Genomic DNA, 15,785 nt, shown 5'->3' with positions numbered 1-15,785 from the left:
TTGAATGAAATATTAAGTCCAGACTCTGCAAAGTCATCCTGAGAGTCAGACAGGAGGATTCAGCAGGAAACGCTCGTTTATGAGCGTGCACCGGTCCATCTTTAAAACATCGAGGTGGTGGTGAAAACGGGGCGTCAGGAACCCGTGGGTGACGTCACTGTGGCTACATTCATCTTATACACTGTCTATGTGATCGTCCTGAGATGCCTCAAGAAAAATATCATTTCAACAGTCGGGTTGAACTTTTCCACTTTTCTTACTGCTGTAAGTCAAAACAGCTGCTCGGGTAAACCCCCTGACTCTGGTGTGTGATTCAGGCGACTGACAGAAGAAGCTCCCCTCGTGAAAGTAGCCGACTGAAAATTTAATTTAAACAAGTCAGACATTAAAAAATTATGCGCCCCTTTGTTGAACCGGTTGTTAGGTCCGCACTTGTGTCAAAAGTCTTGGAGTCGTCTCGGGCAATGCTCTTTTCTTCACCGCCCTCATCAGAATCTGTAGCGCCGCAGATTCGATTTCTAGACTTTGCCCTTTTCTTCGTCAACACAGCACTCGATCCTGGTTCATGCTCTCACCTTGTGCTTGTGCCATTCTCTCTGCGCTCTCAAAAAATCCTCCAAATCGTAGAACTCTGCAGCAGGTTACATCCCGTGTCATCCACCTTCAAGTTCTCACTGATCTTCTCCCCTCAGACCTCCTTCATCCTCACACTCCTTCCTGTGCCCTCTGCTCTCCTCTCTGCTCCTCACTTCAGACATGAACATCACGGTTCAAGCTAGACTTTGGTCTCTGGTCATGTTTATCACCCAAACCAGTGTTGTTGTTGGTAACGGTGCTTTTGATGGAGCGGTTAGGAGAAATGTTGATTGCTTGGTTTGATTTGCATAAAGGTTTAAAATGTTGAGCCCATTTACAGTATTGGTGTTATTATTCCCCAGTTTGAATTCTGTTTTGAACAGTGTTGGTCAAGTTACTTGAAAAAAGTAATCAGTAACTAATTACTGATTACTTCTCCAAAAAAGTAATCCCGTTACTTTACTGATTACTAAGTAATTAATTACTTAGTTACTTTTTGGGGAAGTAATCAGTAACTAATTACTGATTACTTCCCCAAAAAGTAATCCCGTTACTTTACTGATTACTTATTTTCAAAAGTAATTAATTACTTAGTTACTTAGTTACTTTTTAAAAACACGATTTACAACCTGAATAGGTGATAAAGTGATAGATCTTTCAGCCCAAATCTACTTTTTCTACACAGTTTTAATCTTTTAACTTTATGCATCAAGCAAACATCTAATTATCTGCAACATTCTCTGACTGGAAGAAATTAGTTTAACATTTAAACCTATTTTCTGCACATTCCAGCACATAAAATAAAATATTTTGTGTGTTTACACTCAGTCTTTCAAATAGATGCAAGTGAAACACAGCAGAAAATAAATAAAGTCAAAGACTAGCGGTCCTGTTGCTCTATTTTCACCTGTAAAGCAGGAGTGGGGTAGGCGGAGGGTTACCCTGGTGCAGGTGTGCAGCGGTCAGTGGAAGAATCCGCGAGTTTCTCTGTGAGTTTCCCATTACGTCGTAGCTACTCGGTGCTTGTTTGGAAGTTTAGGGGTTTTTTCGCTGTAAAAAGAAGTTTTCTTCCCACGCACAACGGACACTAATGTTTTTGTCACTTTTTATGGAATCAAACTCAAAGTAAGGTCAGTACTTCCACGCTTTAAACGCTGCACGCTCATACTCTCTCTGCACTCGATATATGATCCATTGTTGATCTGCACACAGCTGTTGTCACGAACGTCGCACTCGCTTACGTCACTGTCATGAGACACTCTCGCAAAAATCACGGTTTTAGTAACGCAGTAACGCAGCGTTCCTACGGGAAAGTAACGGTAATCTAATTACCGTTTTTGCAATAGTAATCCCTTACTTTACTAGTTTTTCAAGTAACGAGTAAAGTAACGCGTTACTGCCCATCTCTGGTTTTGAATCATTCATAGTTTGGCTGTTGTTGGCTTTGTTTTTTTTGTGTTTTCAAACCTACTTGTCTGAAATTGGCTTTCGGGAGGACAAATAATGTTTTCCATTGAATAACTACAGGACAGTTAGAAGGAAAACACAGACGAGCTGAAAGCAAAACAACAAAAATAAACCAGGATGGGAAACAAACAAACACTTGAGCTTTTTCCTTTTAAAAATGTTCAAATAGATGAAATCTTTTCGGTTAAGGAGGCTGCAGAGGTGCACAAACTCACATCACATCTCACACACAATGTTTCCTCCTTTTTCTGTAAATGTATTTGGAGTCTTTTATTTGGCATTGACTTTTTTTTTGTCAGTTCTTCCATTTATTTATTTTTACTCCAGCTAAACTGAAGTGACGTGCACACGTGCACAGGCTCTGCTTGGGTAGCTCTTGGCAGAGATGGATTTCGTCCTGCAGATGCATCTTTTTAAATTCTAAGCGTGGCCCAATGATTGCTGTGTTTTGAGATGCTGAAGCTTTGACGCATCGGTACATTACAACACGTTACCAGTTTACACGGTCCGTCATGTCTTCTGGTTTAATTCGAAGCTTCTCGTGTTGATTTCTTGTATTAGATGCTGCTGCTCGCTGATGTTTAACAGGCTCTTCCAGCTGCAGCAGCTCGGTGGATCTTAATATATGCCATATTGTCTCCACAGCACAACTGATCTTGAGAGCCAAAGCTAATGTACATGTTTCATTGGCATCAGTGTTGCTAAAGATTATCGGCTGTTGAACGTGAGGAAGAGGAGCTCAGTGCTTCACATGTCAGGTGAAACTTTGTGGGTTTGAGTGAAAGGCTGAGGACTGTGAGAACATGCTCTGTGCTCACAGGCAGGAGCTGCTGGGACAGTTTTTTTCCCCTTGTACGCCTGAAGGTCACGGTGCTGCAGCGCTGCTTATTTGGATGTTTAATTATGATAATAGCTGCGCTGCATCCTCCTTTGGACTCTGGGGAAATGTCGCCCAAACTCCTGGTTGCTATAAATCTTCTCGTTGTTGTGCTGCTTTGTTTAAACCTCCACATTATTCATTTCACTTCCACTGTGTCCAGGATCGGGATCAGAATAATATATCCAGTTTCCACAGAGTGGATGTGAAGACTAATTCTCCACATTTCCTGACCTTGATGGGCAAGTAGCTTCTGTTTTGGTTGCCATTATTGGTGCAAACCTGCTAAATGGAGCTTTTCCTCTTCAGTGATATTTGTAGTACAGAGAGAAGCAGGACGAGTTCAGCTTTGTCACATTTTCTTCTCTAATCTGTTGTCGTTTTGCATCGCTCCTACACGTCTATGCTTGTCTTGGGTTTGAATCCATTTCCTGTTTTATTTCATAAACGTCCACCTTCATGCGTTTCACCGTGGCTTCTGCTCATTGTTCTGTTTCCTGACAGTTGTCTTGCCAAATCACTGACAGCAGAACTACTCGATCCTCCTTTGTCACTTTGTTTCATGAAGAATTCCTCCTGATTTTCTTTCCCGTGGTCTATAGTCAGTTTTATTTTGTACCTGCCCCTAAGATGTGGTGTTTGCTAGCTGACAGACTAACTGTGTGCGACCTTTGACCCAAACTAAACTTCAGCTTCGCCTCAGGCAGATATAAATGGCGCTGACAAAGTATGGAGCAACATGTTGGTTTGTTTTAATTTGAATATTTCCACTATTTAAAGACTTGATGGTATTAGTGGTCTTTATGATTAGATATACTGGTTTTGGTTCAAGTTTTGAATTTCAAAATTTGTTATCAACCTACCAGGTTTGTTTGGAAGTTTGAGCTCAGCATGAATCATTTGTTTCTTTCCCTGACATTTCTTTGACGGACTTATACTGTTGCTCGTTCTTCTTTTGCCTGCTCTCCTCATCCCAGTTAATTTCCCCTCTGTTCTGTAATTACACGCGAGTATAAGAATACTTCATCACAATATATCCTCATCCAAATTGTATTTAATGAGCTCCACAGTCACACAGAAACAAACATGTACAGTATTAGTATCCAGCACTAGGCTTTATTAAACCGGTCATTGCAGAGTCCTGTTTGTCATTAGCATCCTGGTGAGGGCAGGATCCACCACGCCATCGCTGAGGGAGGCTGGAGGACAATGTAAAGAATAATTTGCACTCTTGCATGTAATCAGTCGAGTGTTCTGCCACGTATGTTTTACTTCCCTGTAGCTTAGCCTACCAGGGCTTTGCCACATGCTGCTGGGAAGATAAATGGCACCTTTTGTATTACCACTTATTAAACCTTTAATAGGAATGGATTTTCCTGTATGAGGGTGATGAAAGGAGTGAGTGTAATTGCAATGACTGTGGGTGCCGACATCGGCTTCTCCCGCTGATTAATGGCCGACAGAAATCAGAGCCGGCACAGGTAGACCAAAGCCAGCGGCGTCTTGATACTGTCATAAAAGTCCCACTGTGGCGGGCGGCGTCACGCGCCATGACTGACAGCATATATATATATTTATTTATTTGTTGCTGTTGTTGATGCAGGCTGTCAGGACAGTAAATGATCTATAAGAGGCCTGATGTTCACAGTAAATGGACGTCATTCTTAAACATCCACATTTTCAGTAACAGGTCGAGGTTATATTTGCTTCCACTCGTTTTTATGTGGAGTATTGAGCTGTTGGGTGAACCTCAGTGGAAATCTACTTTAACATGTGGCTAACCCTAACCCCACCCAAAGTGATTTGCTGGCACTCTGGTGGATGTTGAGAAGCTAATGTGAGGAAATCTCATGTGTGAGGCAGCCTGCAGCCACAGGAGCTGTCCTTGGTGCTGAGAAGGAGGCAGCTGTGCGAGTGTTTTCCTGAACAGACCTGAAGCCTCTGCATTTTGTTTCTTTCCTTCAGCTAATCCTTCCCATGCAGCCTGCATCAGGATGTCAATACATAATAAAAAGTACACAAGCACCAAGCAGTCAATCAGCGTAACACAGACTTCATTCCTGAATGAAAGACGCATTCTCATCCCTTTTTATTTAGGCCTCAGTGTTACACACAAGCTGGTGTGAGTGCTCGTAGACATACTGTCAGTCATGCGTTGATAGACTTGCAAAGGCAGGGTGGAGGTGTCATGAATCGCACATATATCAGTCGGACACTGTGGATTTCCCCCCAGGTTTCCCTCACAGTCGCTGTTTGGTGTCAGAAAGTTGAACGTGAATTGAAATGTCTGCAGAAATGTTTTTTTGCAGACTGGGTGGGCTCAGCCTCGTCCATGTGGTTGTGAATGTTTCTGTTGTTTTCCCTCTTAGTCTTTACATCACTTCCTGTGTTGTTTTGAATGTTAGACCCTCACGTGGCTTCGTTTTGATTTTTATGTTTGTTACCTTTCCTGTTATCGTCTAAACTGAGATCACCTGTGCCGTCTCTGTGGAGTCTTCTCTTGTGCTTTCTGACATCTCTTTGAGTTTTGTTTCCAGTTGTCCCATCTCTATATGCGCTCTTGTTACATGATTTTGTCTGTGTGTGTGGGGGGGGGGGCAAATGGTTTGGAGGACTTTGAGAACCCGTAAACGTTGGATTAAACCAACTACTGGTAAAGATTTAAAGATAAGAACAGCCCTCCTCCTCCTACCTGGTTAATGAGCATTCATTCTAATTATTTATCTTCAGTTTGCTGCAGTTTAGTCTGACTGAAAACTGTATTTTATTTGTATATCAGGCCGGGGTCTTTCTGTGTGGAGTTTGCATGTTCTCCCCGTGTTTGCGTGGGTTCCCTCCGGGTACTCCGGCTTCCTCCCACCGTCCAAAGATGTGCAACTTGTGGGGATAGGTTAACTGGATAATCCAAATTGTCACTAGGTATGAATGTGAGTGCGAATGGTTGTCTGTCCCTGTGTGTTGGCCCTGCGACAGACTGGCGACCTGTCCAGGGTGTACCCCGCCTCTCGCCCTATGACAGCTGGAATAGGCTCCAGCATCCCCGCAACCCTGAAAAGGAGAAGCGGAAGCGAATGGATGGATGGATGTACAGAAAAGCACAAACAAAGACAAGAGCTGAAAATCCTCATCCACAATCATAAAGTGTAATTACTGCTCTGAAAAAAAGAAATACATGCTTGCATATTTTCCCACTTAGCTCTAGTGTCTGGTTTTTGTTTGTTTGTTTGTTTTAACTTTAATATAAAATAAAATAATTGAAAAACGAGCCTCTCGGCTCCACGTTGTTTTAAAGTAGCTTCACTGAAAGTTTTAACTGTGTGTAGATGATGGAGACGGTTACGCTGCTTCACTTTTTCCTCTTGACGTTGCTGTCAATCATCTGCCTTCTTGCTACAAATGCATAAATAATTGGAGGGAAATGTTCTTCTAAATAAAATCTATTTGCTGGCAGCAGGTGGTGGGAAATAAAATCTGAGAATGTGGTGACCCAGTGCGAGTCCCAGCCGCCATAAAGCCTTTCTGAGATTAATAGGTCAAGCAAGAAGCCAGACTTTATGGTCCCAGCTCTCAGAAGCTGCTAAATCCCCAAATAAAGCAGCTGCTTTTTCTGCTATATATATTTTTTCCCACCCAGCTTGAGCTCTGGGACTCGCAGCCCTGGACTCCTGGTTGATTACCTGCCAGCGAGAGGCGGGGGCTTGATAAACTTAGCCGCTCCAATACATTGTTTTTGCATCAGCGGTGAATAAATGGTTTTTGGCTGCTGGCTGGTGTGAAGTTCCCACCTTGTACGTGGCGTAGAAATGTTTGCAAATATGCTGGAAAGGTCAGCCAAGCCACACATTAATTTTCCAACTTAAACAGGATTCCCACATTTCTGTGGCCTTTATTAACCGTTCAGCTTATTCATAAAATTCAATAATCCAACAAAGTTTAAGCCGTTCTGTGCAGCAAACGGAGATCAATAAACTGTGGTTTAAATGCCAAGAAATACTGTGACAGCACGTTTTTAAGGCATTTGTGTAATGCTGGTCGATACCCAGCTTTCATGCATGTGAGATGGTATCATAATCGTCATTCCTCATTAAAGCTTGCGGAGGCCAGACTGCAAGCCTGTCAGATTAAAATGCATTTGTTCTCAGATTGTTTTTACCTGACAGTCGCGTATATAAAATCTTTATTGTCCCAGGAGACAAATTTGCTTTCAGTCTGCACAGTTTCGTCTCACACAGACGGACCGCCATGGCAGAAGGAAAGAAGCTCCTGCCAAAGAGGCGGTCCTCCAATTTAAAGTGGAGTATGTGAGGACAGATGGACGCCGGGATTTTTGAAACGAGTGCGGATTGCAGGGGTGATTTATGCAACTCGCTATAGCAGGTGTTAAACATGTGACGGCTCTTTCGTTGCGGTTTTAGGACTCGAGTGTAGGCAGACGAAAGAGTTTGCAGGCGGTGCATGTATGGCAGGACATATGTTTGCTTTTGTTGGGAACAGCATGGGGAAGAAGCAGGAAACGGGATGGGTGGAGTTACACTGGAGGAGGTTTGTGCTGTGAGAGATGAAAATAACCCGTAAGATGCAATTCACCTGTTCATTAATAAAGTAATGCGCACAGCTGTTTAGTGAACAGTCATAATTTAAAGTTGAATATCCTCAGTGTGATGTAGTGAACCGAACATTTGGGTCAGGGTTGGTGGAAACTTCAAATCGTGTCTTTACAAATGTCAAATGTCTTCAGTTGGCCTGATTCAGGACACACAGCCTTGAAACGTGCTTGCAGAGCGATTCATAGAAATGGTGCTGACTTAATATGAGCAGGAGCCGTGACATGTCGGGCCTCAGTGCAGCGACGGTTAAAGCAAACTTTAATGAAACATCTGAGCTGAACGGCGCGCACGTCTGTGTTTGAACAGGGGCTTATAACGGCAGATATGAAAGACTCGAGCGCCCTTGGAGCTTTTCTGGTTTTACATGTGACTCAGCTGCTTGGATTCCCAATTTTAAAAAGTTATCAGCACATCTTGGACCCACACATCTTTAAACTTGCGTTTCCCCACATGCTAGCTGCTGAGCCTGTTACAAATCAGACAAGGCGTTCGTTATCTTGCCCAAGAACACTTTGACATGCAGCCAGGAAGACTGAGATTGAACCACGGACCCCCTGGTTAGTTTGCATTGAACGTGTTGATTTGTTTGCAGGTAGTTAACGTCGCTAACTACCAGCCGAGCAGAAGTAAAGCTGGCCCTTTGCTGCGTGTCTTCCCTCACACTCTCCCTGCTTTGCTGTCTTCTCGTCACTCTCTAGTAAGCTGGAACGTAAAAAGGCTTCAATCATTGGTCCATTCCAGAAGCAACAATCTGTTGGGCTTGATCAATCCCAGGGCTCCTCCCATTTCACCATCATTGACCTCCACACTCTCTGAAGGGAAAATCAGCCAAAAAACCAACAAAACTGAGGAAACACAGTGGAAGTGTTTGAGAGAGACGATAACATGGAACAGGAGTGACGAGCTAACAGCTAGTTACTGTTAGCTTGATTAAAACTCCCATCACCTGCATCTTTTTCTCACAGCAGTGATGAATCCTCTGCTGGTTTCTGTTACTTCCACAGCTGGTCCGTCACATTATTGTGTCCCCAGAAACACTAAGGCAAAAACTCCCCAGGAACACGGAGGGCTGACCAAGGACCAGCTCAGCCGGAGAAAACCCGAGGTCCTCCTTTACTGAGCTGCACAATCCCACGGAAGATGGTCGACCCAGTTGCCACCCGCTATGAGTAGGCAGTTGGCAACAGTGAGAAGGAAAACCACCCTTTTAACAGGAAGAAGCCTACATATGTGAATAATCTTCAGAACATGCGGTCATACTTTATTTTTTAAACTTTAAACTCCACTCTTCAGTCACAACATTACAACCCGGCTGCTTATTACTGTGTCAGCCCCACTTTCTGCCATCAAAGACTGCCGAGTCAACAACTCTAAAATCTGCCCTTTGTAATTGGGATCAAAGAGTTTTGAGGCTCATTAATCAGCCTTCAGCTCTTTGTTGTGTTTCTTTGACTTTAGATGGATTGCATTGTCGTTCTGGAAACCACTTCACCGAGTGTTTGGTCTGCACTAATGTTTAGGTGCTGTCTAACTCCCCGGCAGATGATTGTGTTCGCTGTTATCTTTATCAGTCAGAGGTTTTAAAGGGACATGAAACGCGACACAAGGCTAATTTACACCACTGAGCCCTGCTCTCATAACCTGACATAGATGTAACTCTGTGAAGCTGGATTTAAGAAAGAACAGCTTAAAGTTTCAAAACATGTTTAGCGCCATCTTCTGTCAGTGTGGACCATGACATCATGTGGTTGGTTGGTTGGTTGGGGCTGTTGGGATTAAATAATTTGCAGTGCCTCAATAATGCTATGCTTTTTATTAACAGACTTGCATTCGTTTATGTTAGCTAACCAATGGCAGAAGCGATAATACAGAGGAAAATAACGACACTAAAACTAAAAATCACTGTAATGGGATCATTGTAGTGCTGCAACGATGAGTTGATGCCCCCTTTAATGGTGTGGCTGGTGTTTAGTGGGGGAGTCGTGTTTTTTAGCCTGTTGGATGAACTTGCCCTTTAATTCTGCCAGTTTCCTTGCAGCAGACAGTGGCAGAGAGCCTGGGAGGTTTGACTGTGAGCTCACAGAGATACCCGTGAGTCTACAGTCCACCTCCTCTCCCCTTGACACTCATTATTAATTAAACTTGTTGAAGTTTGAGGCTCACCAGTCTGCTGTGGCTGCGAGCAGAAATGTAAACCTCACATCAATCCCCCCACCGTGTCTCTGACAAGCCTCATTCTTAATTGAAAACGCCCGACTGACTGCAATTTCAAAAGTGGATGATTGATTGATCAAGCCCAGAAGCTAGACAGCGTCCCCTGCGAGGAAGGCCTTCAAATCCACAGCGAGGCTGAGCAGAGTTCATTTAGATACTTGGAAAGATGAATGAGCACAAGCAGCCTGGCAAATTGAATTCTCACTCGTAGGCAGGAATTTCTTAATTGTGCGTGACAAATTTCCCAAACAGAATCTGGAAAGTTTCATCAGCCCGTCCATTTGTCTACCCGTCTGCCCCTCTCCAGGCCTTTCGGTCCATTTCTGCCCTCAATCCGCTTGCAAAGATGTTTAAAACTGGACAGAAGCTCATTTTATATGTTTATTATTCATTTTCTCACCACGGATTCCCCTTTGGCTTTTTCATAAAATGAAATGCATGCATCATCTCAACGATGGGGCTTGTGAGTGTTGTGCAGTAAAACACTCCACCCAGATCCTGAAGTCTTTCTCAGCTGCAGCAGCTGTTGATATCTACTATCAGACCCCGCTACTGGTTTGATAGCTGGAGGCTCTACCTCCCATTCTACTTTTAAAAAAACAGAGGAAGCGCAAGTAAACCGACAGTCTGAGAGAGAAGAGCTCTACTGAGGTCTTTAAGATATGATGTGGTCTGATTATTCGATAACTTGTGCTTGTATGTGAGGAGACGGATTCAAGGACACGATTGAAATCAACTCTGTAGCGCTTTTGGGTTTTTAGTGGTTTGTGTTTGCATCATCATGTTGTATAAGAAAGGAGTTCTTGTTTTGGGGGTTTTCAGGTGGCTGAACATGGTCTGCTCTTTAGCATCATTCTTGTCTCTTCAAAAAACGGAACAGGGGAAGTAGGGGTGGGCAATATATCGAATATACTCGATGTATCGCGAGGTGTTCCGCGTGCTATCCGGTTGTTAAGTCTGACGTCAATAGCCGTGTCTGGGCCTAAACTCCGCTGCACGTCCATATATCAAACGATCACTATGGCATTACTGAGAGTTGAAAAACTGTCTAAAGTCTTTCATCTGTAATAAAATGATCAGCGTTCTGCTCTACCAGGTGTAACAATTGAGTTTAACCTCCAGGCATCCATGAAAACGAAATTTATGACATTTAACGGAGTTAGAAGTTAGCAGGAAGTTAGCTAGCTAGCTAGCTCGCTAGCTTCTATCTAAATACAATATAGCATGTCCTGACTGCGGGGTTTTGGAAACAAATTCAAACGTACAGCTCTTTTATCACTTCCAACATAAATGAAGACAGAAAACTAAACAGCAGTGACGTTTGTAGGGTTACTGAAGTTTGGCTAGCTGGTATATAATGATATGCTACGTGACCGCTAGCGACACAGCTATGCTAGCATAATATAAACAAGCTAACTTTTTTTCCACTCGATAAAAGTTAACGTGAGTGTTCTCGGTGGTCAGGAACAAATGTAATTGCATGGCAGGATGCTGTAAAAGGAGCAAACTTCAGCCAGGAGAACAACTGAGATAATCCATCCACAATACGAGGTTAGTCATTCACATACTGCTGCATGGGCTGGGCTGTAGTTACATCCTAAGGTTTTAAAAACTGAGCTTAAATAAATGATTAGCGGTAATAAAAGCCGAGGGAGGTCAACAGTGATCACTGACTGTTTTAGGAGCTTTTTGAGATTAAATAGAAGAAAATACAAAACATTAAACATGTTAACAACACAAAAGCCATATTAAACGCAGACTACTTTAGGCCCAGAAGTAGGATTCGTCACGTCATCACTTAACGACTGGATAGTTAAAATGGCTCATAAGTTGCCATGGCAATATTAAGCCATCTGCATGTAATTCACTGTAAGTATTTTTTCCCACACGCTGCGAATACGTCATTAATAACCCCTCCCAACCTGAAAATGTTCTACCTGGAGCACTGCGCTGAGCATGTGTGTTTATACGCTACCAGAGAGGGGAAAATATGGCGACAGCAGGAGTTTCAGACGAGCGAGAGTAAGAGACTCGCTGTTGTTTGGATGTCAAACTAAATGCAAAGCGTGAAACTACTGCCACAGAGGGTAGCAGCACCCTGAAATTATTCCACTTGTAACAGCAGTCTGGCGAGGAAAGAGCAGCTAGCAGGTCCAGCGGGCGTGTGGTGTGGAGGTTAGCCGGATAGCTCGAAGCCAGTCCGTTAAATCAAACAGCGTTACATCGGTAAGGTTTCTCCTGAGAACACGAGCAGCATGTAATAGAGACTCTCCCAACCACTACAACAGTAGGGCAACCCCCCACCTAGTGGTGCTATAACACCATAAGGGTTGTTAAACACTGCGTAATTAAAACAGTCTTAAACTGCCTATCAACATCTCCCCACACACCAAAGAAAACGTTAATTAAACCAGCTGTGCCACCCGTGACTGTTCTAGATCAGTCGTTTTGTTTTAGTCACTATCTAGATTTTATTTCTGTAATTTGAGTTCATCACATTTTATATTTTATACATTTTTATATATTACAAGTAGCAATTTTTTTTTTTATTTCAATAGTTTTATTTTGTCTCGTGAATTCTTTCTTGATGTATTTTTTGTTTGTTAAAGGTCTGCTGTTGACCACAGAGAGAGACTTACTGTCACAGTAAGTGATGGTTAAAAAATTGGTTAAAATAAAACATTTTATTCAGATTTTCTTGTATTTGAAGTAGAAAAAAAATACTGAATAGTCGATTTGAATGAGTGTACCCGTGCAGTTTTAAGCACTATATGGTTAAAAATAACATTTATTTTTCAAGGATATTTAAACATATTGTGATTTATATCATGTATTGCGATATAGTTACTAATTCCTTCTCTCACCCCAACCGGTCGCAGCAGATCGCCGCCCCTCCCTGAGCCTGGTTCTGCCGGAGGTTTCTTCCTGTTAAAAGGGAGTTTTTCCTTCCCACTGTCGCCAAAGTGCTTGCTCATAGGGGGTCATATGATTGTTGGGCTTTTCTCTGTATCTATGAAGCGCCTTGAGGCGACATTTGTTGTGATTTGGCGCTATATAAATGAAATTGAATTGAAAAATTGAATTGAATTAATTCTTTGATTAGTAACTCTCATGAGAATGCTTGGCACATTCATACCTTACAGTAATTACAGTATGGTGCTTCTTTGGTGATTTTATACACAACACTGTTAGTGACTGCAACAGTTCAGTGGTTTGTGCTGATAAAGGACCAGAGACCATGTGTTCTAGCTGACAGGAAAGTTGAATACTGCTTTTTGCTGAGATATATATTTTTTCTGTGGAGATAATAAAATGATAATTGGGTGGTATTTTCAGTAGAGCAGTGTTTGAGTCCTTAACCTGTTTACACTTCCTGTTTCTACCTGTCCAGGTGCGATATTTGAGGAGAACGCAGTGCAGGATGATCAGGTGTTCCAGCTCGCCGTGTCTGACCTCAGTCTGAACGACGACATCCTGCAGAGTGAGAAGATCACACACTCGATTAAACTCATCGCGCCCAACAACCCTTTCCAGGCGGTGCAGGAAGGTAAGGCCGCTGCTGCGTTTACGTCACGTGATGGCGGGAGTGTCAGATGATTTTCGACCACAGTGCTTTCTGCAGCTTCCTTGCTTCTTACACTCCTGCCTTGGACTGTTAATCTTTAGATTGTGCGGCTGCCGCCTCTCGCTGAGGTATCCTCACAGCTAATGACCCAGGTATCAACCTCCTAAATGCTGTTTAAATCACGGCAGCTGCAGCCGCTCTGCTGAGCTCTCAGAGGACGCTGTTTGTCTTTCATGCAGCTCCACAGAGCCCGTCCTTTGCCTCTTCTTTCCTGTTTCTCAGGGTTTCCTCTGAGATTCATTCTCTCCGTCTTCTCTCTCTCCCTCGCTGTTTTCCCTGCAGTGGAAGCTAGGGGGAAGCACTGAGCCCAGCTGCACAGACGGCCTCTCAGCTTTGAGAGGAGCTGGTGTGGCTGTGAACACATTTGTTTATGTGTACGCTCGTGGCTGCAGAAAAGGCCGTGATGATGAAGCTTAGACTGGAGGATGCTGATTGTTTTGCTGCAGTTAATGACGTTGATGCTGGTGATGAGCCGACTGTTGTGACGATAATGGATATAACTGGTATTGATAATGATGCTGATGAATGTTACGATGGTGCTGATTATAATGTGAGTGTCGAGGATGAGGATCCCTGCAGTGATGAGGATGATTAAGGGGTATTAATATGTGCGTGGGGGGGGAAGGTGACGCCGTCGCAGACACGAAAGAGGATGAAAGCGTGGTGCTTATGTTGGTATTGCCTTTCGAGGATGATGGTGACGATGCACTTGTTGCAGCCGGTGTCTGAAAACATCTCAAGTTCAGCTTCGGTTTTCTTTATTTGCACCCACAGGTAGATCTGGTTTGCAGCAGGTAAGTCATCCATCCTCAAATGCACATTTTTCAAAGCGACACAAACAACAGATAAGTGTATTACAACACAGCGCTGGGGAAAATTGCTTCCACGTCATGTAAGATATATAAAAGCTGCGATTTGTTCATCTGAGTGGTGGCTGCTGGAACAAAGCTGTTGTTATACTCCGAACCGCTCAGCACTTTGGGACTTAAAAGCTTTTGTCCAGATGGAAGAAACCAAATCTCAGTGGAGTTTGCAAGCAGTGATGAAGTCCTGAAGTGAAACCGAATATCTGCTGTAGATGTTGGGTTAAGCTGTCCGATCAGCTGATTGGGTTCAGCATCTATCAATTTGACTGAATGAGTTTCTGCTCTTTACAGATGAGCATCCAAACTGTGACACTGAGACAACAGGACAAAGCAGATTCAGTAGAAGCTCGATAGAATAAAAATGCATAAGCAATGCAAAGAGTTTCTACTAAGTTTACCTCCTCAGACTCATACCAGACACATGTAGGTCTGAAAATGATCCAACAGTACATGTAAACACGGGTAAAATCCTGATTTTGTTCCAGCTGTGGCTGCTGGCAAAAATCAAGCCTCGTCTCGATTGCTGCAGCTTGCTTTGTATCAGAGTTAGCCGGGCCTCCATTGCTCAGTCACAGCTGGTGTAAAACATGAATTTTTATCTGGTGCAAGTAAGAGTACCAGATAAAAAGTTTAGCAGATTGTTTACGAACATTTTAAAATCCTTTTAGTTGTTTTTAGGTCTCGCAGGCCAGAGCGTAAAAGATGAAAGACGTGTGTTTCATCTTTTACGCTCTGCGCTGTGACCGTGCAGCGCTTCAGCCCTGTTGTTGTGCTTTCTAAATAAAGTTTTATGGTGTGAACGTTTCTGTCCGCACTGTCACATCGTCCATCATAACTTTGGGATGTAAGAAATGGACCTCGGTGCTCTGATGTGCGTGGTCAAACCTCCCACGCCTGAACATCATGTCACAACAGTGTCTCCACTGCAAATTAACATCAGCGAAATCACTTTAGCGCCCGTCGCTGGAAAGCAGGTGACGAGCTCATATGGTGACGAACACCTTCACATTAATCAGCTGTAAGACTAGCTCCGATTTAATTGGTTACTTCCTCCAGAAAGCTCATCAGAGTCAGTCAAACCACACAGAACCGAGCTGTCACCTTAATTATCTTTGTGTTTCCAAGTGGAACTTGAAAAATGTGAACTTCTTCTTCGTGTCAGGGAAACGAGGTGCAGTAGAGGTAAATATAATAGAGAAAATATGGCGTTGAACTTGTTCATTTGAAAGCCTCGACCAGAAGATTTGGATCACGTGCAAACATGTTTCAGAGAAGCTGCGGTAAAACTCTCAGTTTTGCTCCTGAAGATGGTTAACGGTGTAAAATAAGGGTAGATCAATCTCCCCATGCTGCACACGCCCTGTAATGTTTAATTAACAGAAATCTAATTACAATATTAACAGCATTTTGATCGCGCTGTGAAGTGCACTCGTATTACTGAGTCGACACCACTCTCTCAGGCGGCACCTGATGCTAGCGCGGTGATGGTGACTGGAAACAGCGCGTTGACTTTTGACTCGTCCGTCACGGATGTAAATAAATCCTTTACAGCA

General features: G+C 43.2%; 1 protein-coding gene and 1 long non-coding RNA gene across 3 annotated transcripts in view; one reads left to right on the top strand and one right to left on the bottom strand.

Annotated features, from left to right (window-relative positions):
• Nucleotides 1-15,785, top strand: part of grid1b (glutamate receptor, ionotropic, delta 1b) — a 668,767-nt gene that overhangs the window by 6,773 nt on the left and 646,209 nt on the right. For both annotated transcript variants that reach the window (XM_085170470.1, XM_085170471.1), the window contains exon 2: nucleotides 13,133-13,288. In XM_085170470.1, the coding sequence (XP_085026596.1) occupies nucleotides 13,133-13,288 (156 nt within the window). The remainder of the gene's footprint in view (nucleotides 1-13,132; nucleotides 13,289-15,785) is intronic.
• The window catches only part of LOC146512090 (uncharacterized), a 110,840-nt gene that overhangs the window by 37,296 nt on the left and 57,759 nt on the right, over nucleotides 1-15,785 (bottom strand). The gene's annotated exons all lie outside the window — the stretch shown is intronic.

Source organism: Neolamprologus multifasciatus, chromosome 8 (assembly GCF_963576455.1).
Source record: "Neolamprologus multifasciatus chromosome 8, fNeoMul1.2, whole genome shotgun sequence".
Lineage (NCBI taxonomy): Eukaryota > Metazoa > Chordata > Actinopteri > Cichliformes > Cichlidae > Neolamprologus > Neolamprologus multifasciatus.
The sequence above is the reverse complement of the archived record's forward strand: the minus strand, read 5'-3'. Positions and strand labels throughout refer to the sequence as shown.